General features: G+C 41.6%; 1 protein-coding gene across 2 annotated transcripts; it reads left to right on the top strand.

Annotated features, from left to right (window-relative positions):
- Positions 1–6,712: 6,712 nt before the first annotated feature.
- LOC125510758 (uncharacterized) lies at positions 6,713–12,570 on the top strand. 2 transcript variants are annotated; one of them, XM_048676017.2, is made up of 8 exons: positions 6,713–7,100; positions 8,263–8,374; positions 8,500–8,595; positions 10,604–10,691; positions 11,196–11,259; positions 11,851–11,920; positions 12,021–12,110; positions 12,256–12,570. In XM_048676017.2, the coding sequence occupies exons 2-8, from the start codon at positions 8,264–8,266 to the stop codon at positions 12,367–12,369; spliced, it is 633 nt and encodes a 210-aa protein (XP_048531974.1). In that variant the 5' UTR covers positions 6,713–7,100; position 8,263; the 3' UTR covers positions 12,370–12,570. The 2 variants fall into 2 exon arrangements, with proteins under 2 accessions (XP_048531974.1, XP_048531972.1); XM_048676015.2 differs by having other exon boundaries at positions 6,715–7,100; positions 8,216–8,374.
- Positions 12,571–13,479: the final 909 nt, after the last annotated feature.

Here is a 13,479-nt window from a genome sequence, read left to right as displayed (position 1 = left end):
AGGGCTACGCCAGGGAGACCCACTCAGCCCCTACTTATTCCTGTTTGTCGCGGACGGATTGGTGAAGCTGATTAATACAGAGATTGCACAAGGGAACTTGACACCGCTGAAAATTGCAAGGAACAGCCCTGGAATTTCTAACCTCCTTTTCGCAGATGACAGTCTTCTCTTTTTTAAAGCCACAACGGACCAGGCTGTCATAGTAAAAAAGATCCTCACCTCCTTTCAGAGGGCCACGGGGCAGCTGTTGAGCGAAAGCAAGTGTTCGCTTCTATTTAGTGAGGTGTGCCCTTTGGAAACCAGAGAGGAAATTAAGGCTACTCTAGGGGTGGTGTCCACGGCCTTCGAGGGCAAGTACCTGGGGCTACCAACTCCAGAGGGTAGGATGAAAGACGAGTGCTTCCAACCCATTATGGATAGGCTCGGGAAGAGATGTAATGATTGGTCCGAAAAATTCATGGCTTATGCGGCCAAAGAGGTACATGTGAAATCAGTGGTACAAGCCCTCCCTTGCTACACTATGGGAGTGTTTCTCCTCTCCATGGGCTTCTGCGAGAAGTATGAGAAGATGATCAGGGATTTCTGGTGGGGGGACGAAAATGGACATCGCAAAGTTCAGTGGATGTCATGGGAGCGCATGACAAAGCCTAAGAGGGCGGGAGGAATTGGGTTTAGGGACATGCACCTGTTTAATATCGCCCTACTGGCAAAGCAAGGATGGAGACTTATTCAAAACCCGAACAGCCTATGTGCTCGCGTGCTTAAATCCAAATACTATCCTAATGCTAACCTGTTGGACACTGTATTTTCTTCAGACTCTTCACCCGTGTGGAAAGGTATTGAGGCGGGACTAGAGCTTCTGAAGAAGGGCATCATATGGAGGGTGGGAGATGGAAAGGATATCCAAATTCAGCATGACCAGTGGATACCGAGAAATGAGGGCCTAATGACAGCCTCGTTCATCAGGAGATTGCGTCTCCGATGGGTCAATCAACTCATGTACCTAGATAGGAAGGAATGGGATGTTGGACTTATCAGGGAAATTTTCCATTCATTTGACGCGGATGATATATGTAGGATATCTATCCCGAGATTGAACGTGAAGGACTGCATTGCGTGGCACCCCGAAAAGAATGGGATATTCTCGGTCAGGAGTGCTTATAAACTGGCGGCGGCCATCAAGCATAAGTCGGTGTTGGAACCCTCCAGCTCGACAAACAACCCAGATAATCGCAGCATATGGGACCTCATTTGGAAGGCTGACGTGCCACCGAAGGTGAGAATTTTCGGATGGAGGGTAGCCACAAACACCCTGGCTACAAAGAAAAATAAGTTTAGGCGCACGATCACCCTTGATGCTACTTGTGATATTTGCGAGTGTGGAGATGAGAATGAATTTCATGCAGTAGTTAGCTGCACTAAGAGCAGAGCACTGAGACACAAAATGAGAGAGGAATGGGATTTGCCAGCTGAAAAGCAGTTTTGGAACACTGGAGAGGACTGGCTGCAGGTCCTATTGAGCACGGTTTCAGAGGATGTGCGTGCAAATATTCTGTTGCTGCTTTGGAGATGTTGGCATCTACGGGATAACTGCGTACATGGCGACGGCAAAGAGCCGATCATAGCTTCTGCTGCCTTTTTGTCGAGATTGAAGAATGAATGGAAGAATGCAGCAGTTACTGAACCAGCATTCGATGGAAAAGGTTGCGGGATAGGGACCAAACACTGCCCATGGGATCAGGGGAGTCTGAAAATACAGTGGACTGCACCCACGAGGGGTACTGCTAAACTAAATTCAGATGCGTCTTTTTTACCTGACAGCGGACAGTGTTGGGGAGGTGCAGTAGCGCGGGATCACAAGGGGCAAGTGTACCTATCGGTGGCCAGGAAGCTAGCTCCTGCAACATGCGCACATGAGGCTGAGGGAAAGGCGATGTTGATGGGCTTGCATGAACTGGCAGCTAGGTATAATGGCCATGTCTTAGTGGAAACAGATTGCAAGGTTTTAGCTGACGACCTCAAGGAAGGTGCCCAGAACAGGTCAGCTTGCTATGGACTGATCATGGATATAAGAGCGGCGCTCGCGAACTTTGCTAGCTATCAGGTGAAGCACACTGCCAGGGAACGAAATTCCTTGGCACACGAACTTGCAGCAGAAGCTAGGAGAACAGGAGACCTCTTCCTAATTGCAAATGTCCCCGTCGGTTTAAGGAGCTTAATGCTCTCTGAATGTAACCCCCCACTGGAGTAAGCCTGTTTACTCTAGTCCTCAAAAAAAATGATGAGTTCGGAAATAATGAACCACACAAGCTTTTAAGGGCCGGACATCTAGTGTTATAGTCCGAACACGATTCCTCACGCGGGAGACAACGAATAAAGGGGGATACCCCTGTCTTGTCTAGTTGTCTTACACCCCCCCTTCCCTGCTCCCTTGCTCCCCAAACTCAACTCCGCCTACGCTCTTCTTACTTTCTCACTCCCTCCAAGTCACGCATCCCCAATCTCTTGTCGGACTTCATTCATCATCGTAAGAAGGAGAGGAGGAGATTTAGCAGCGACAGTATACGAAAGCTTTATCTCGCCTACCGCGAGATGGATGATAGTCTCTCCTTCGTGGGCTAGCCCAGTCGCCAGGTTTTGGGAAGGTTCTGTGGAGCGGGGTATGAACCGCTTTTAGAACCTTCAATCATTTTTTTGCTTTCCTGTAATGCTTTTTTCTTTGATTTTATTTTACGGTTTACATCGGTTTTCCTTTTAATCTTTAGATATATGTTTGACCATTTTTTCAAATACTTGTTAAGCGTATTTCAAATAGACGTTGAAGTTTTTTCAAACAGCCTAATGCACACAATGTATCCCAGCCAGTTCTAAAAAAACAGAATGTATCCCAGCCAGTTCTAAAAGACACAATGTATCCCAGCCCAAACGCCACGGTATCCCAGCCGACAAGTGTCCGCGACGACTATATCTCGCTTCACGTGAGACGGGAGGATCTCTCACTTGAAGCGTGTACAAGAACGGGGCCGGCCAGTAGTGGGCCTGAGGTCTGGCCGGTGCAGCCCAGCCCAGCTCTCCTTCATCTTCTCCTAACATCCTAATGCACACAATGTATCCCAGCCCAAATGCCACAAGCTCCATGATGGGGATATCTTGTTTAGTGTGTAGGTCGGCAAGTGTCCGTGATGACTATATCTCGCTTCACGTGAGACGGAAGGATCTCTCGCGCGAAGAGTCTACAGTAATGGACCGGCCCACTAATGCATATTTTGGAAGAAATAGAGTAAAAAGGGAGCGTCCAGGGGATCTATCTCGGGATTTCCTGGTTATTACGTAGCAATACTAGCCACTAAGCCAAGATTGAGTTTGTGTTAAGTAAGTAGGGCACGACCTACTAGAAGGAAAAGACCCGCGTTTTCACCAGTTTTTCAGGAATTTTTTATCGATTTTACTTTGTTTCTTTCCATGTTTTTACTTTTTTACTTTTCTTTCTTTTTTACTTCAATTTTATTCGTTTTTTCCTTTTCAATTTATTTTGTTTGGTTTTGTTATTTCTTCTTTGATCTTTTTGTTATTTCTTTTCATTTTCTTTGTTTCTTTCACTGTTTTTATCAGTTTTTATTTTCTTTCCCTTTTTCATTGTTTTTTTGCTTCTTTCTTGGTTTCCAACATTTTTTTGTTATTCTTTGTTTCTATATCGACTTGCACTGTTTTTTCATTCTTTTGGCATTTGTTTCTTTGGTTTTATTTTTCATTCTCAATTTTTTTGTTTCTTTTTTGTTTTCATTTTTAGATTCTTCTTTGTTTCTTTTGTTTTTCATTTTTCATTTTTCGTATATGTTAACAATTATTTTCTAACCTACGTTAAACAATTATCAAATAAAAAAAATAATACTTAATACATGGTCAATATTTTTTCTATACACATTTTAAACATTCTTTAAATGAACAATTAATATTTTTCAAATACAAATGTAACATCTATTCAAAAAATGGTCAACAATTTTGAAATATTTGATTAGCATTTCTTAAATACAAGATTAATATTTTTTTAATACATGGTCAATTGTATAGAAAAAATATTTACCATTCGTTAAAAATAATAAATTGTTTTTTATCATTGTATATAAATGTTAATCAGGTATTTCAATAAATTTAATGAAGCATTTGGAAATTACTAAATGCGTATAGAAAAAATGTTGATCATGCATTAAAAAATGTTAATCATGCATAGAAAAGATATTGACCATGTATTAGAAAAATGTTAATTTTATTTCAAAAATGTTAATCAAGCATTTGAATAATATTAATTGTTTATAGAAAAAATGGTGGCCATGTATTTAAAAATTGGCAATCTTATATATGAAAAGTTAATCAAGCATTTGACAAAAAATGAGAAAGTATTTGAATAATGTTGATCAAGCATTTAAAAAATGTTAAATGTTTATTTGAAACTCCTGACGGTGTATTCAAAAAATTGTTCAAAAAATATATGTAAGAAAAATGTAGATCATGTGTTTGAAAAATATTTAAGGTGTATCAGAAAATGTTTAATGTGAACAGTAAAATTGTAATTGTGTACTGAGAAAACCCATGCGAAACAAAAAATAATGAAGAAAGCCAAATGAAAACAGAAAAAAGACAGAGAAACCCAAGTAAAATGAAAAAAAAGGAAAACCATTAAAAAAGAAAACCAAAGTATAACGAAGACAACCAATGAAAAAACCATAAAAATCATACTATCTCAAAAAAGTAAAAACTATAGATAACCAATGAAGAAATAAAGAAAATTAATGAAAAAAAGGAAACGAAAAAAAAAGAAAAAAAAAGAAAGGAAAAACCAAAGCGAAGAACCAGCGAAGAAAACACGAGCGATCGAACGAATGGGCCTAGCCCAATACTGTGGGGAACGGTGGGAGCTATGTCTTGCATTAAACCATAAAAATGATACTATCTCAGCAGGAGAGGCCCTTTCATCTGGCAGATCCTATTTGACGCCCGCAGGCGTCAAGAGGACGAGCCTTCGCTGAAGCAAGTCCCCACTAGGGCCGGCCCACGTACGGATTTGGTTCGCTGCTGTTTCCTTGTTTCTTGGGGTTTTTTTTCTGTGGTTTTTTTGCTTCCAGTTTTTCACTGTTTTTGGCGGGTTTTCAGTTATTTTTTCCCGATTTTTTCTTTGCTTTTTTATTTCTGTTTTTCTTCCCTTTTGTGTTTCATTCACATTTTTTTGTTTTATTTTCTCCAATTTTTCGTATGGTTCTTTCTTCTCCCCTTTTTTGTTTATTTTTTCTTTTCCTTATTTTGTTCCGTATTATACAAAAAGTTCATTGTATACTAAAAAAATGTTCATCGTATATTTAACAAAATGTTCACCGTATATTAACAACATGTTCAGGGTATCTTAAAAAATGTTCATTACGTATTTCAAAATTGTTCAACGTACATCATTAAAATGTTCAACGTGTAATTAAAATTGTTCAGCGAATATAAAAAAAGTTCAATGTGTATTTATAAATTGTTCAGCATATATCACAAAATTGTTCAGAGCTTAGAAAGTTGTTCATGTTATTCAATTTTTGTTCATTTCTTACAAATTTGTTCCCTTTTAAAGGTTTTCTTTGAATTTGAAAATTTGTTCGCATTTTCAAATAGTATTCACATTTTTTAAAGAAACTTCGTTCATAGTTTTCCCTTGAATGTTAATTTGTTTTTTTGAAAAAAGACGGATCTGCTACTGTACTTAGTACTTAAAATTTTAGCGCTGCTTTTTACCATGCTACCCTACCAGTCCGAGTGGTTACCACTGGTGCTCCGCAACAAGAGGTCGGGAGTTCGACTTCTCTCGGCACGTTTTGTTTTTCGTGAATTCTAGGTTCGACGCTGCCAATGGGCCGGCCCGTTTGCGTGAGCTTCAGCGAAGGCTCTACTGTTGGACGCACGCGGGCGTTCAATAGGAGGTCTCTTTCATCTCGTTTAATGCAAGACATAGCTCTAGCTCCCGCAATTGTGGACCAAAATGCACCCGCTCAGAGCGTACATGCATATATGGGCCGGCCCATTTCTGTGCTTTTCCGTTCTTTCTACCACTGGTTTTGGGAAGTCTTAGAACCTTCCCTGAACCGGCTTTTGTTTTCCCGATGTGTTTTGTTGGTTTTCTCCCATTATTATTTTATTTTTAGAGTTGGTGAATATTTTTTGAAATCTAGAAATATTTTTCAAATGTCTGACATTTTAGAAACCATGAACATTTTTTAATATAATAGAATTTCTAATTCATGAATATTTTTAAATTTCCGGACAATTTTTTATATCTGTGAACAGTTTTTGAAATCCAGTACGTTTTTTTATTTTCTAACATTTTTCATATCCATGAAAATTTCTTAATACATTAGTATTTTCAAATTCATGATTTTATGTTTTTTAGGTCGCCAATACTTTTGTATTCACGAACATATATTTGAATCCACGAACATTTTATGAAATTCAAAAAAATCTTTGACATTTATGAACGTTTTTTGAATTCATGGAACATTTTTTATTTCATGAATACTTTTTCTAATTCGCAGACATTCTTAAAACATTCAATTATTTTAAGAGGATCGACTAAATATAAAGAACACGGCTCAAAAAACTGATAAAAAACGAACAAAAAATATATTTCATTGTACTCCGGGAAATATGGGCCGACCCACGGGAGCGCCGCGAGGTTGGTGCGTGTTTGCGCGACACATGCGCGGAGTAGCGGGGCACTCTTCCTCCAAAAAAAAGAAAAAAAACCTAACGCTCGCAGGCTGCACGCACGCACGCACGCCGCCGCCCGGTGCTCTGCTGTCCGCCGCCGGCGCCGTCCCCCCGTTTCCGGCCTTCCCCCGCCCGGTGGCCGTGCCCCGTGCAGCCGGGCCGTGCTTCACTGCTTCTGCGTTTGCGCCGTGCGCCCCTGCTGGCCCCGGCCAGCCGGCCTTTCCCCGCGGCGGCGACGAGCAGAGCAGCTGACCAGGCGACGGAGGACTCTTCCGCTGCGCCCCGGGTACGTCCTTCTGCTGCCGCCGGCTGTGTGTGGCCTGCCGCTGACTACTTCCGCCGCGGCGCCCTTACTCTCGCAGGTAATTTGGTCTTGTTGAATTGGTGTATGAATTCTCTGATTTGTCACGGTGAATAGATGATTTAAATGTTGGACTGAAATTGAAATGGAACGGAGTGTGCATGTGAGTATCTGTAATGCGTTGGTGGAACTCGAATTGATTCATTTTGCATAAATAGAAATTGGTGTATGCATTGTCTGATCGTCACTATAGATGATTTGTAGCTTTGTCATGCTTTTTCTCTTTTGTTAGATTGTTAAGCATCGAGGTTGCATTGTAGATTTATTGCAACTGGGCTTTATTTCGTATGTTTTTTGCATGAGGTATTTTTGGGGTGTCATAAGTGCCAAAGTTTTTCAATGTTGACAAAAAATAAATTTGGCCCGGGGTTTGCTTCAATCCTGACTCCGCCACAGGCCGTTCCTACAGTGCCGGTGACGAGCGGCGGAGCGGGGGGAGGAGCTCACGACTCGGATAAGATGAACTGCACTGGAAATTTTCAGTCCCATACTGCTAACTGACCAGGGAAATGACCGGTTTATGAACTTCGGTTCAGCCAGGGCTGTCACCAAGTAGAGTCACTAGAGAGTAGAGAGTGTATACTATACAGTAGAGGACTAGTTATAGTTGTGTGTGTTTGTAGAGTTTATGATCCAAAATATTACACAAGTACGAAGTACTATCTGGCCTGCCCCAAATTGTTTCTTTCTGACCAGATATCACAGAAATAGTTTAAGCGATTTCATTTCAGTAAAACTGACTTCAGATAAACCATCAGAGAAGAGTGGACAAACATTTTAGAAAAGAGAGCAAATGCGCAGAACTTAAGGGAATATGCGTCTCCTTTTGGGGAAAGCTTCAATTCTCCCAGTATTCTCTTAGTCAGTTCGGATGCTGAAAATGCAGTCAAAATAGGCAATTAGTCGATGTACTCATCTATTCATTCAGTTTGGTTTATTATCTGTATGAAAATTTACTTGGTTATTTACCTGTTCTACTTGGAAAGTATTGTGGATACGTGGCTCTCAGCTTTGAAGATTATATTTATTTCAAATATCCAAGGCTTGTGCCTCTCAATTTTATATGCCTTTATGGCTTGTTAGGTACATCATATGGTTAGACATTTCTGCTTGCAGCTTGTCCAGGGTTTAATATTTTCCTTGCTCCACTACTGGACGTGAAGGATGTTCGTTTTGAGCCAGATTGAGCACAACCTGCCGATGCCTCCACACTTGCTGAATCGCCCTCTTGTCGACGCCATCAAGGCCGAGCTTGAGAGGCTCTTGCTGGATAAGGTAGTGTGAACTTAGTCACATAATCATCAGTACATGCCAAGATTTTGTTCACAGTTCCAGAATTCTTTTACACCCAAATGATTCTTAAATGTATTTCTCAATCTGTGTTTGGAATTGCACTGCAGGTGGTTGCAAATCTCGGGCTCTGCGTGTCCGTCTATGACATTCTTTCCGTCGAAGGTGGATTCATCTTTCCAGGAGAGGGCTGCTCGACATATAAAGTAATTTGTGCTATCATTTTTGCCATCCATTTATCTTTGCTAAGGAATATGAGATGTTACTACTCACTAATTCTGTATGTTCTTTAGGGTGTGTTTGGTTGAGGAACCAAGTGGAACGGAATGTAATGGTTCCATTCCACTGGAACGGGTCCGTTCCATTCCACTGGAACGGGTCCGTTCCATTTCTGTGTTTGGTTCAAACAGAAAAGTGAAACGGGTTGGTTCTGTTCCTGTGTTTGGTTAGAGAGATAGAATGAAAAATGGAACCACATAAAATTTGAAATTTTGGCAGCATTTCATTTGTATTTCGAAGAATAACAACATAACAATATATATATTGACAAGAATCACACATGTATGACATCAATCAAACACAAATTTCAACAGAAGGTACCAACTTCATCCATCACACCCAAAAGCAACCAAGTGCACTACATCCATACATGCCAAGTTATCATACTCAGTCATACAACCATATCGAAATATTGGCTTCTTTGCTGCGTCGTTCATGTGGCCAATAATAAGCCAGAGAAATAATGATTAATTACTAGTAGCTCTTTTCGAGCGATGAATTGAAATACACAGAAGAATATCATCACAGATATCAATATGTTGGTCGTATTTACTCCCAGCTCTTACCAATATGAGAGCTTATTTCTTCTAGAAACTAAGCTAATTAATCAGCTAGTCTAATCACCCACTTAATTGCAATTTACACCACCTAGATTTAGAGGAAGAAGCAGCCCATGCCAGAGTTGGAGCGGAGCGCCAGGAACGGGAGCATGGCGTCGGCCGACGCCGCGGGCGCAGGAGCATGCCCTTGTCGGCGGCCGCGACGCCGTTGTACCTCCAGCGCGCGGACGGCCGGGGCAGGTTCTCCGGCACGACGTTCTCCAGTGAGTTGGCGTGCCACGGTGGGCACTACATCCGGTCGCTCCACCGCGCCGGCGCCTGCACGCGCACCAGCGCCGCCCTGTGCGCCGCGCCGCCGTTGGCAGGTCCCCACGCCATGGCCTCTCACCGCCCCGCTGCGTAGTTCCCGCCCCGTCGCTGCCTGATCTCCACCCGCCGCTAGGTCGCCGCCAAGTTGCTGTTGCGCGCCATCACGGAGGAGAGACGGAGGGGAGGAGAGTGAAGCCGGCGCCGGAGAGGAATGGAGGTGGCAGATCGCGAGGGAGTGAGATACGGGAGGGTGGCGGCGCTGAGACAGGGGAGTCGCCAGAGGATAGGGCAGAGGCGCGTGCGAGAGGAAGAGGGCTCGTTCCCTGTCGTCCGCTCGATTTGGAGGTATGCCTCCGTTCCGCATAATGAGCGAATATTCCGTTCCTGGGACGGGTGGGTTCTGGTTCCTTCGACTAACCGAACGCGAGAATGGACTGTGGGAACGGGTCGGACCCGTGACGTTCTACCCGGTGACAGCAACTAAACACACCCTTAGTATATGCTCTGGAAGCTCTGAACAAGTCAATGCCTGAAAGGGTCACTACATTTCTTTTCAATGCCCTTCAGTTTGTGCAATTGAGTTGGCTACCTGAATTTCCAGTATGTTAGTCCTTTTCTGTGCAGGTTCTCACTGGTGTTCATGTAATTACCCTGGAGCCTTTCTTAGCAGTGCCTTACATTTGATTGCTGTGCTTACATAGAACTGGAACTTTTCGGATTGATACGATAAGTTTGCCACTTAGGTAGTTTGTCTCTTAGACACTATAAACTGTTTAATAGCAGTTTTAAACAACTAAAGTTTTGAATAGCAGTAGTTCCCCTCAACTTGTACTTATTTAATTTACCATTTTGGTGTCAATATCCAATTGCCTCAAGTGGGTAATCTAGTTTTTTTCTAGCCGGTGTGCTACTTGTTGTCAATGACTCACTATGAATAGTATGTCAAACTTGTATCGTGGATGCCCTTTCTTCTGATATTGCTGTTACAAAATGTGTGTCCTCGTTGAGGTTTTATACATTTTAGAAATCATGCTTAGATTTCCTACATTTTCCCCATCTTGGACAGGTTTCCTTTCGGTTATTGATGTTCAGGCCCTTTATTGGGGAGGTTCTTGTTGGGAAGATCAGTGGATATGATGAGAAGGGTTTACAAGGTAACCTAGTTATTTTCCTTTTGATTTATTGTTTGCTAATTGGTTTGCAAGTTGTAACCCCTTGCTTGGATTTATCTGCCTATATCTAGTAATTGTGTCTTTACTTTTCATAACATCTTGCACTACAGGGAAACTTTTCATAATTTCATCATGATTTATCCATTCTAATGTGTAAGCAAAAGATGAAAAATTAGGTTAGCTCCATGGCAGGAGTTCAGGTTGTTCAACCTGCCCACCCGTGTTTGAATCCTCACGAGGACTCTGCCGGGGTGTTATCTGCGTTTATTCGCGGAGAGGTCTCAATTCTAACTAACAGCGGACAGTTAAGGGAGAGATCGTTCCCCCTTTAACTCCGTTTTTGGGGGTATTGAAATGATCCATGCTTCCATCCTGTTCTTGGATCTAGTGACAATCATAATGTTATCACTTTGTAATTGGTTACATTTGAGAAGCTTTACATGCAAAATGATGAGTTTTAACTGGTACACTGTTTCCCTTCTTCAGTTTCACTTGATTTTTTCAGCGATATATGCATTCCGGGACACTTGATGCAAATTGGCACAGTGAGGTAACACATTGCTCTGATTGTAATTTTATTTGCAGCATATATCAGTTGTTATGGATGCAAACATATCTCTATTGCATAGCCCAAAGGGACATAGTCTAATAAGGACTTGGGGTAGAAGGAAAGAGAAATAGCCTAATAAGGACTCCTAGACCAATACTAATACTCCTTAGCATCAGTCACTAGTATTATTTGCAAATTGAAGTGTATTCCAACACTTCTACTCCATATTATATTAAGCATTAGAATGTTTATTCTTAGGTCAACATTTCAGTTATTTTACTTCTTCTACATCAGTTTAGTATGTACTCAGAGCTAGGTTGTTATGAAGAGGTGCCCTCTCTGTACTCTGATTGCATCAGGAACTAAAACAAAACAGAGGTGTAGGAAAAAAAGGAATGGTGTTTGCAGGAAGTTGGAAGCATATGCACTTCTATTTAGTTACAGAGCATAATTGTTAGCTAGAGTAAGATACAAAGTGATTTATTTTCTTTTTCCTAAATCATGATTGACTAGGAACATATTTTATGTCTGACATTCTGTTTTCTATTTTCTATTTTCTGTATGTCTCATTTCTTGTTCATATATTTCCAGGGGGGAGGACGGTAGGTGGGCGTTGAAGACTGAAGATGGTGATGAACTTCATCTTGACATTGATGATGAGGTTTCTAAAGCTATTTATTTGTTTAACCCAAAGCAATTGCTACTATTTCATATAATCACTAGCCACAAAAAGGCTTATGATCATTGCAATCTCTGTGCAGATACGATTCCTGGTGTCTAGCATAAAGTACCCACCTATACCAGTTGAGCAAAAGGAGGATGACAAGCCATTTGCTCCGATGCAGATCAATGTATGTCTTCTTCCTTGTGCATGTATTATCATACAGAGATATGGTGACAGCACGGCGTGCGCCGCTCTGGCGGCACACCAGACCTGGATGCATCTGCCGACGGCTTTCGTGAGTAATTGATCGGAGTAAATAAATCGTTTTACAGGGAAGTATCAAAGGAGATGGTCTTGGCCTTATTGCATGGTGGGCGGCAGGTGAAGAGGAGGGCGAGGAAGAGGAAGAGGGCGAGGGCGAGGAAGAGGAAGAGGAAGAGCAATAGCTGCAAGTTGTTTGTGGGGACTTTTTTGTGCAACTTTTTAGTATCGCAGTTTCACTAGCAAGCAAAGAAGAAGAATGGTCAGACACGAAATGGGAAATACCACATGGCATTTTGATACATCCTAGTTGAGGTTGCAACTTCTCTCTTATCCATGTCTTTTCAACAGCTTCACAACTCGCAGCCATTTCTTGCTTAGCTTTAGTCTCTCTCTATCTTCATACGCTTCCTTCGACTCCGTGATCAACAACTCCAATTGTATCTCCGTAGTTTCATCGTACAGAGACCTGTCATTCCTCAATTTATAAAGCTCTTCTCCTAAGAATTCCTGAAATAAACAAGCACGTGCATATCAATCAATTTATCTATAAATACACTATGCATCTTAATTTTTAAGACCACACAATCAATTGAAGTCTCCAATTTAGAATTAGGCTATCTGATTTTGGTTGGGTCCACAGTTTCTCAAGGAGCACTCTCATTAAATATTTTTAATTCACAATGTTCCTAAATTTTGGAGCTTTTCCAATCAATTGAGGTATTCAATTTGGATTTGGTTCATGATTTTGCCTGGGTCATTTTTTTTTTCAAATCAATCTGAAGCAATTGGCCTATAAAAACATATTAATTCTGTGCACCCTCTCATCACCTAAAAAAGAAGTGTCAACATGTGATATTATAACATCAATATAGTACATGTAGACACCGAACCGGAATATTTCTCCACATAAGTATCGGTTAATTAGCAGATAACACAAAATCATACCGCGGAAGACCCACCAACATAAGTACGAGCCCGTCCATGTGCAGAATACGGTGGAGCAGTAGGCCATCTTCGAGTCCATTGAAAGGCGAAGGCGACGGTGAACCGCCGCTTCATCCACGAGACAGACATGAAGCGCGAGTAGCTCTTCGTGGACAAGGAGGACGGCGAGGAGGTGACGGCGTTTCACCCGGCTGCCAATGACCATGAGGTGGGTTGCTCCGGCAAGAAGGTGATCGAGATATTCGATGACGAGTAGTTTAGCTACTTTACTATCTATACTTTTATCTATGTACGATAGATCAAACTAATGTTCCATGATGTTGTATGAAAATGGGGAGTCGAAAATT

This window comes from Triticum urartu, chromosome 5A (genome assembly GCF_056163025.1).
Source record: "Triticum urartu cultivar PI428250 chromosome 5A, HENAU_Tu73, whole genome shotgun sequence".
NCBI classification, from domain to species: Eukaryota; Viridiplantae; Streptophyta; class Magnoliopsida; order Poales; family Poaceae; genus Triticum; species Triticum urartu.
Note: the sequence above shows the minus strand (reverse complement) of the source record. Positions and strands in the feature narration are given on the sequence as shown.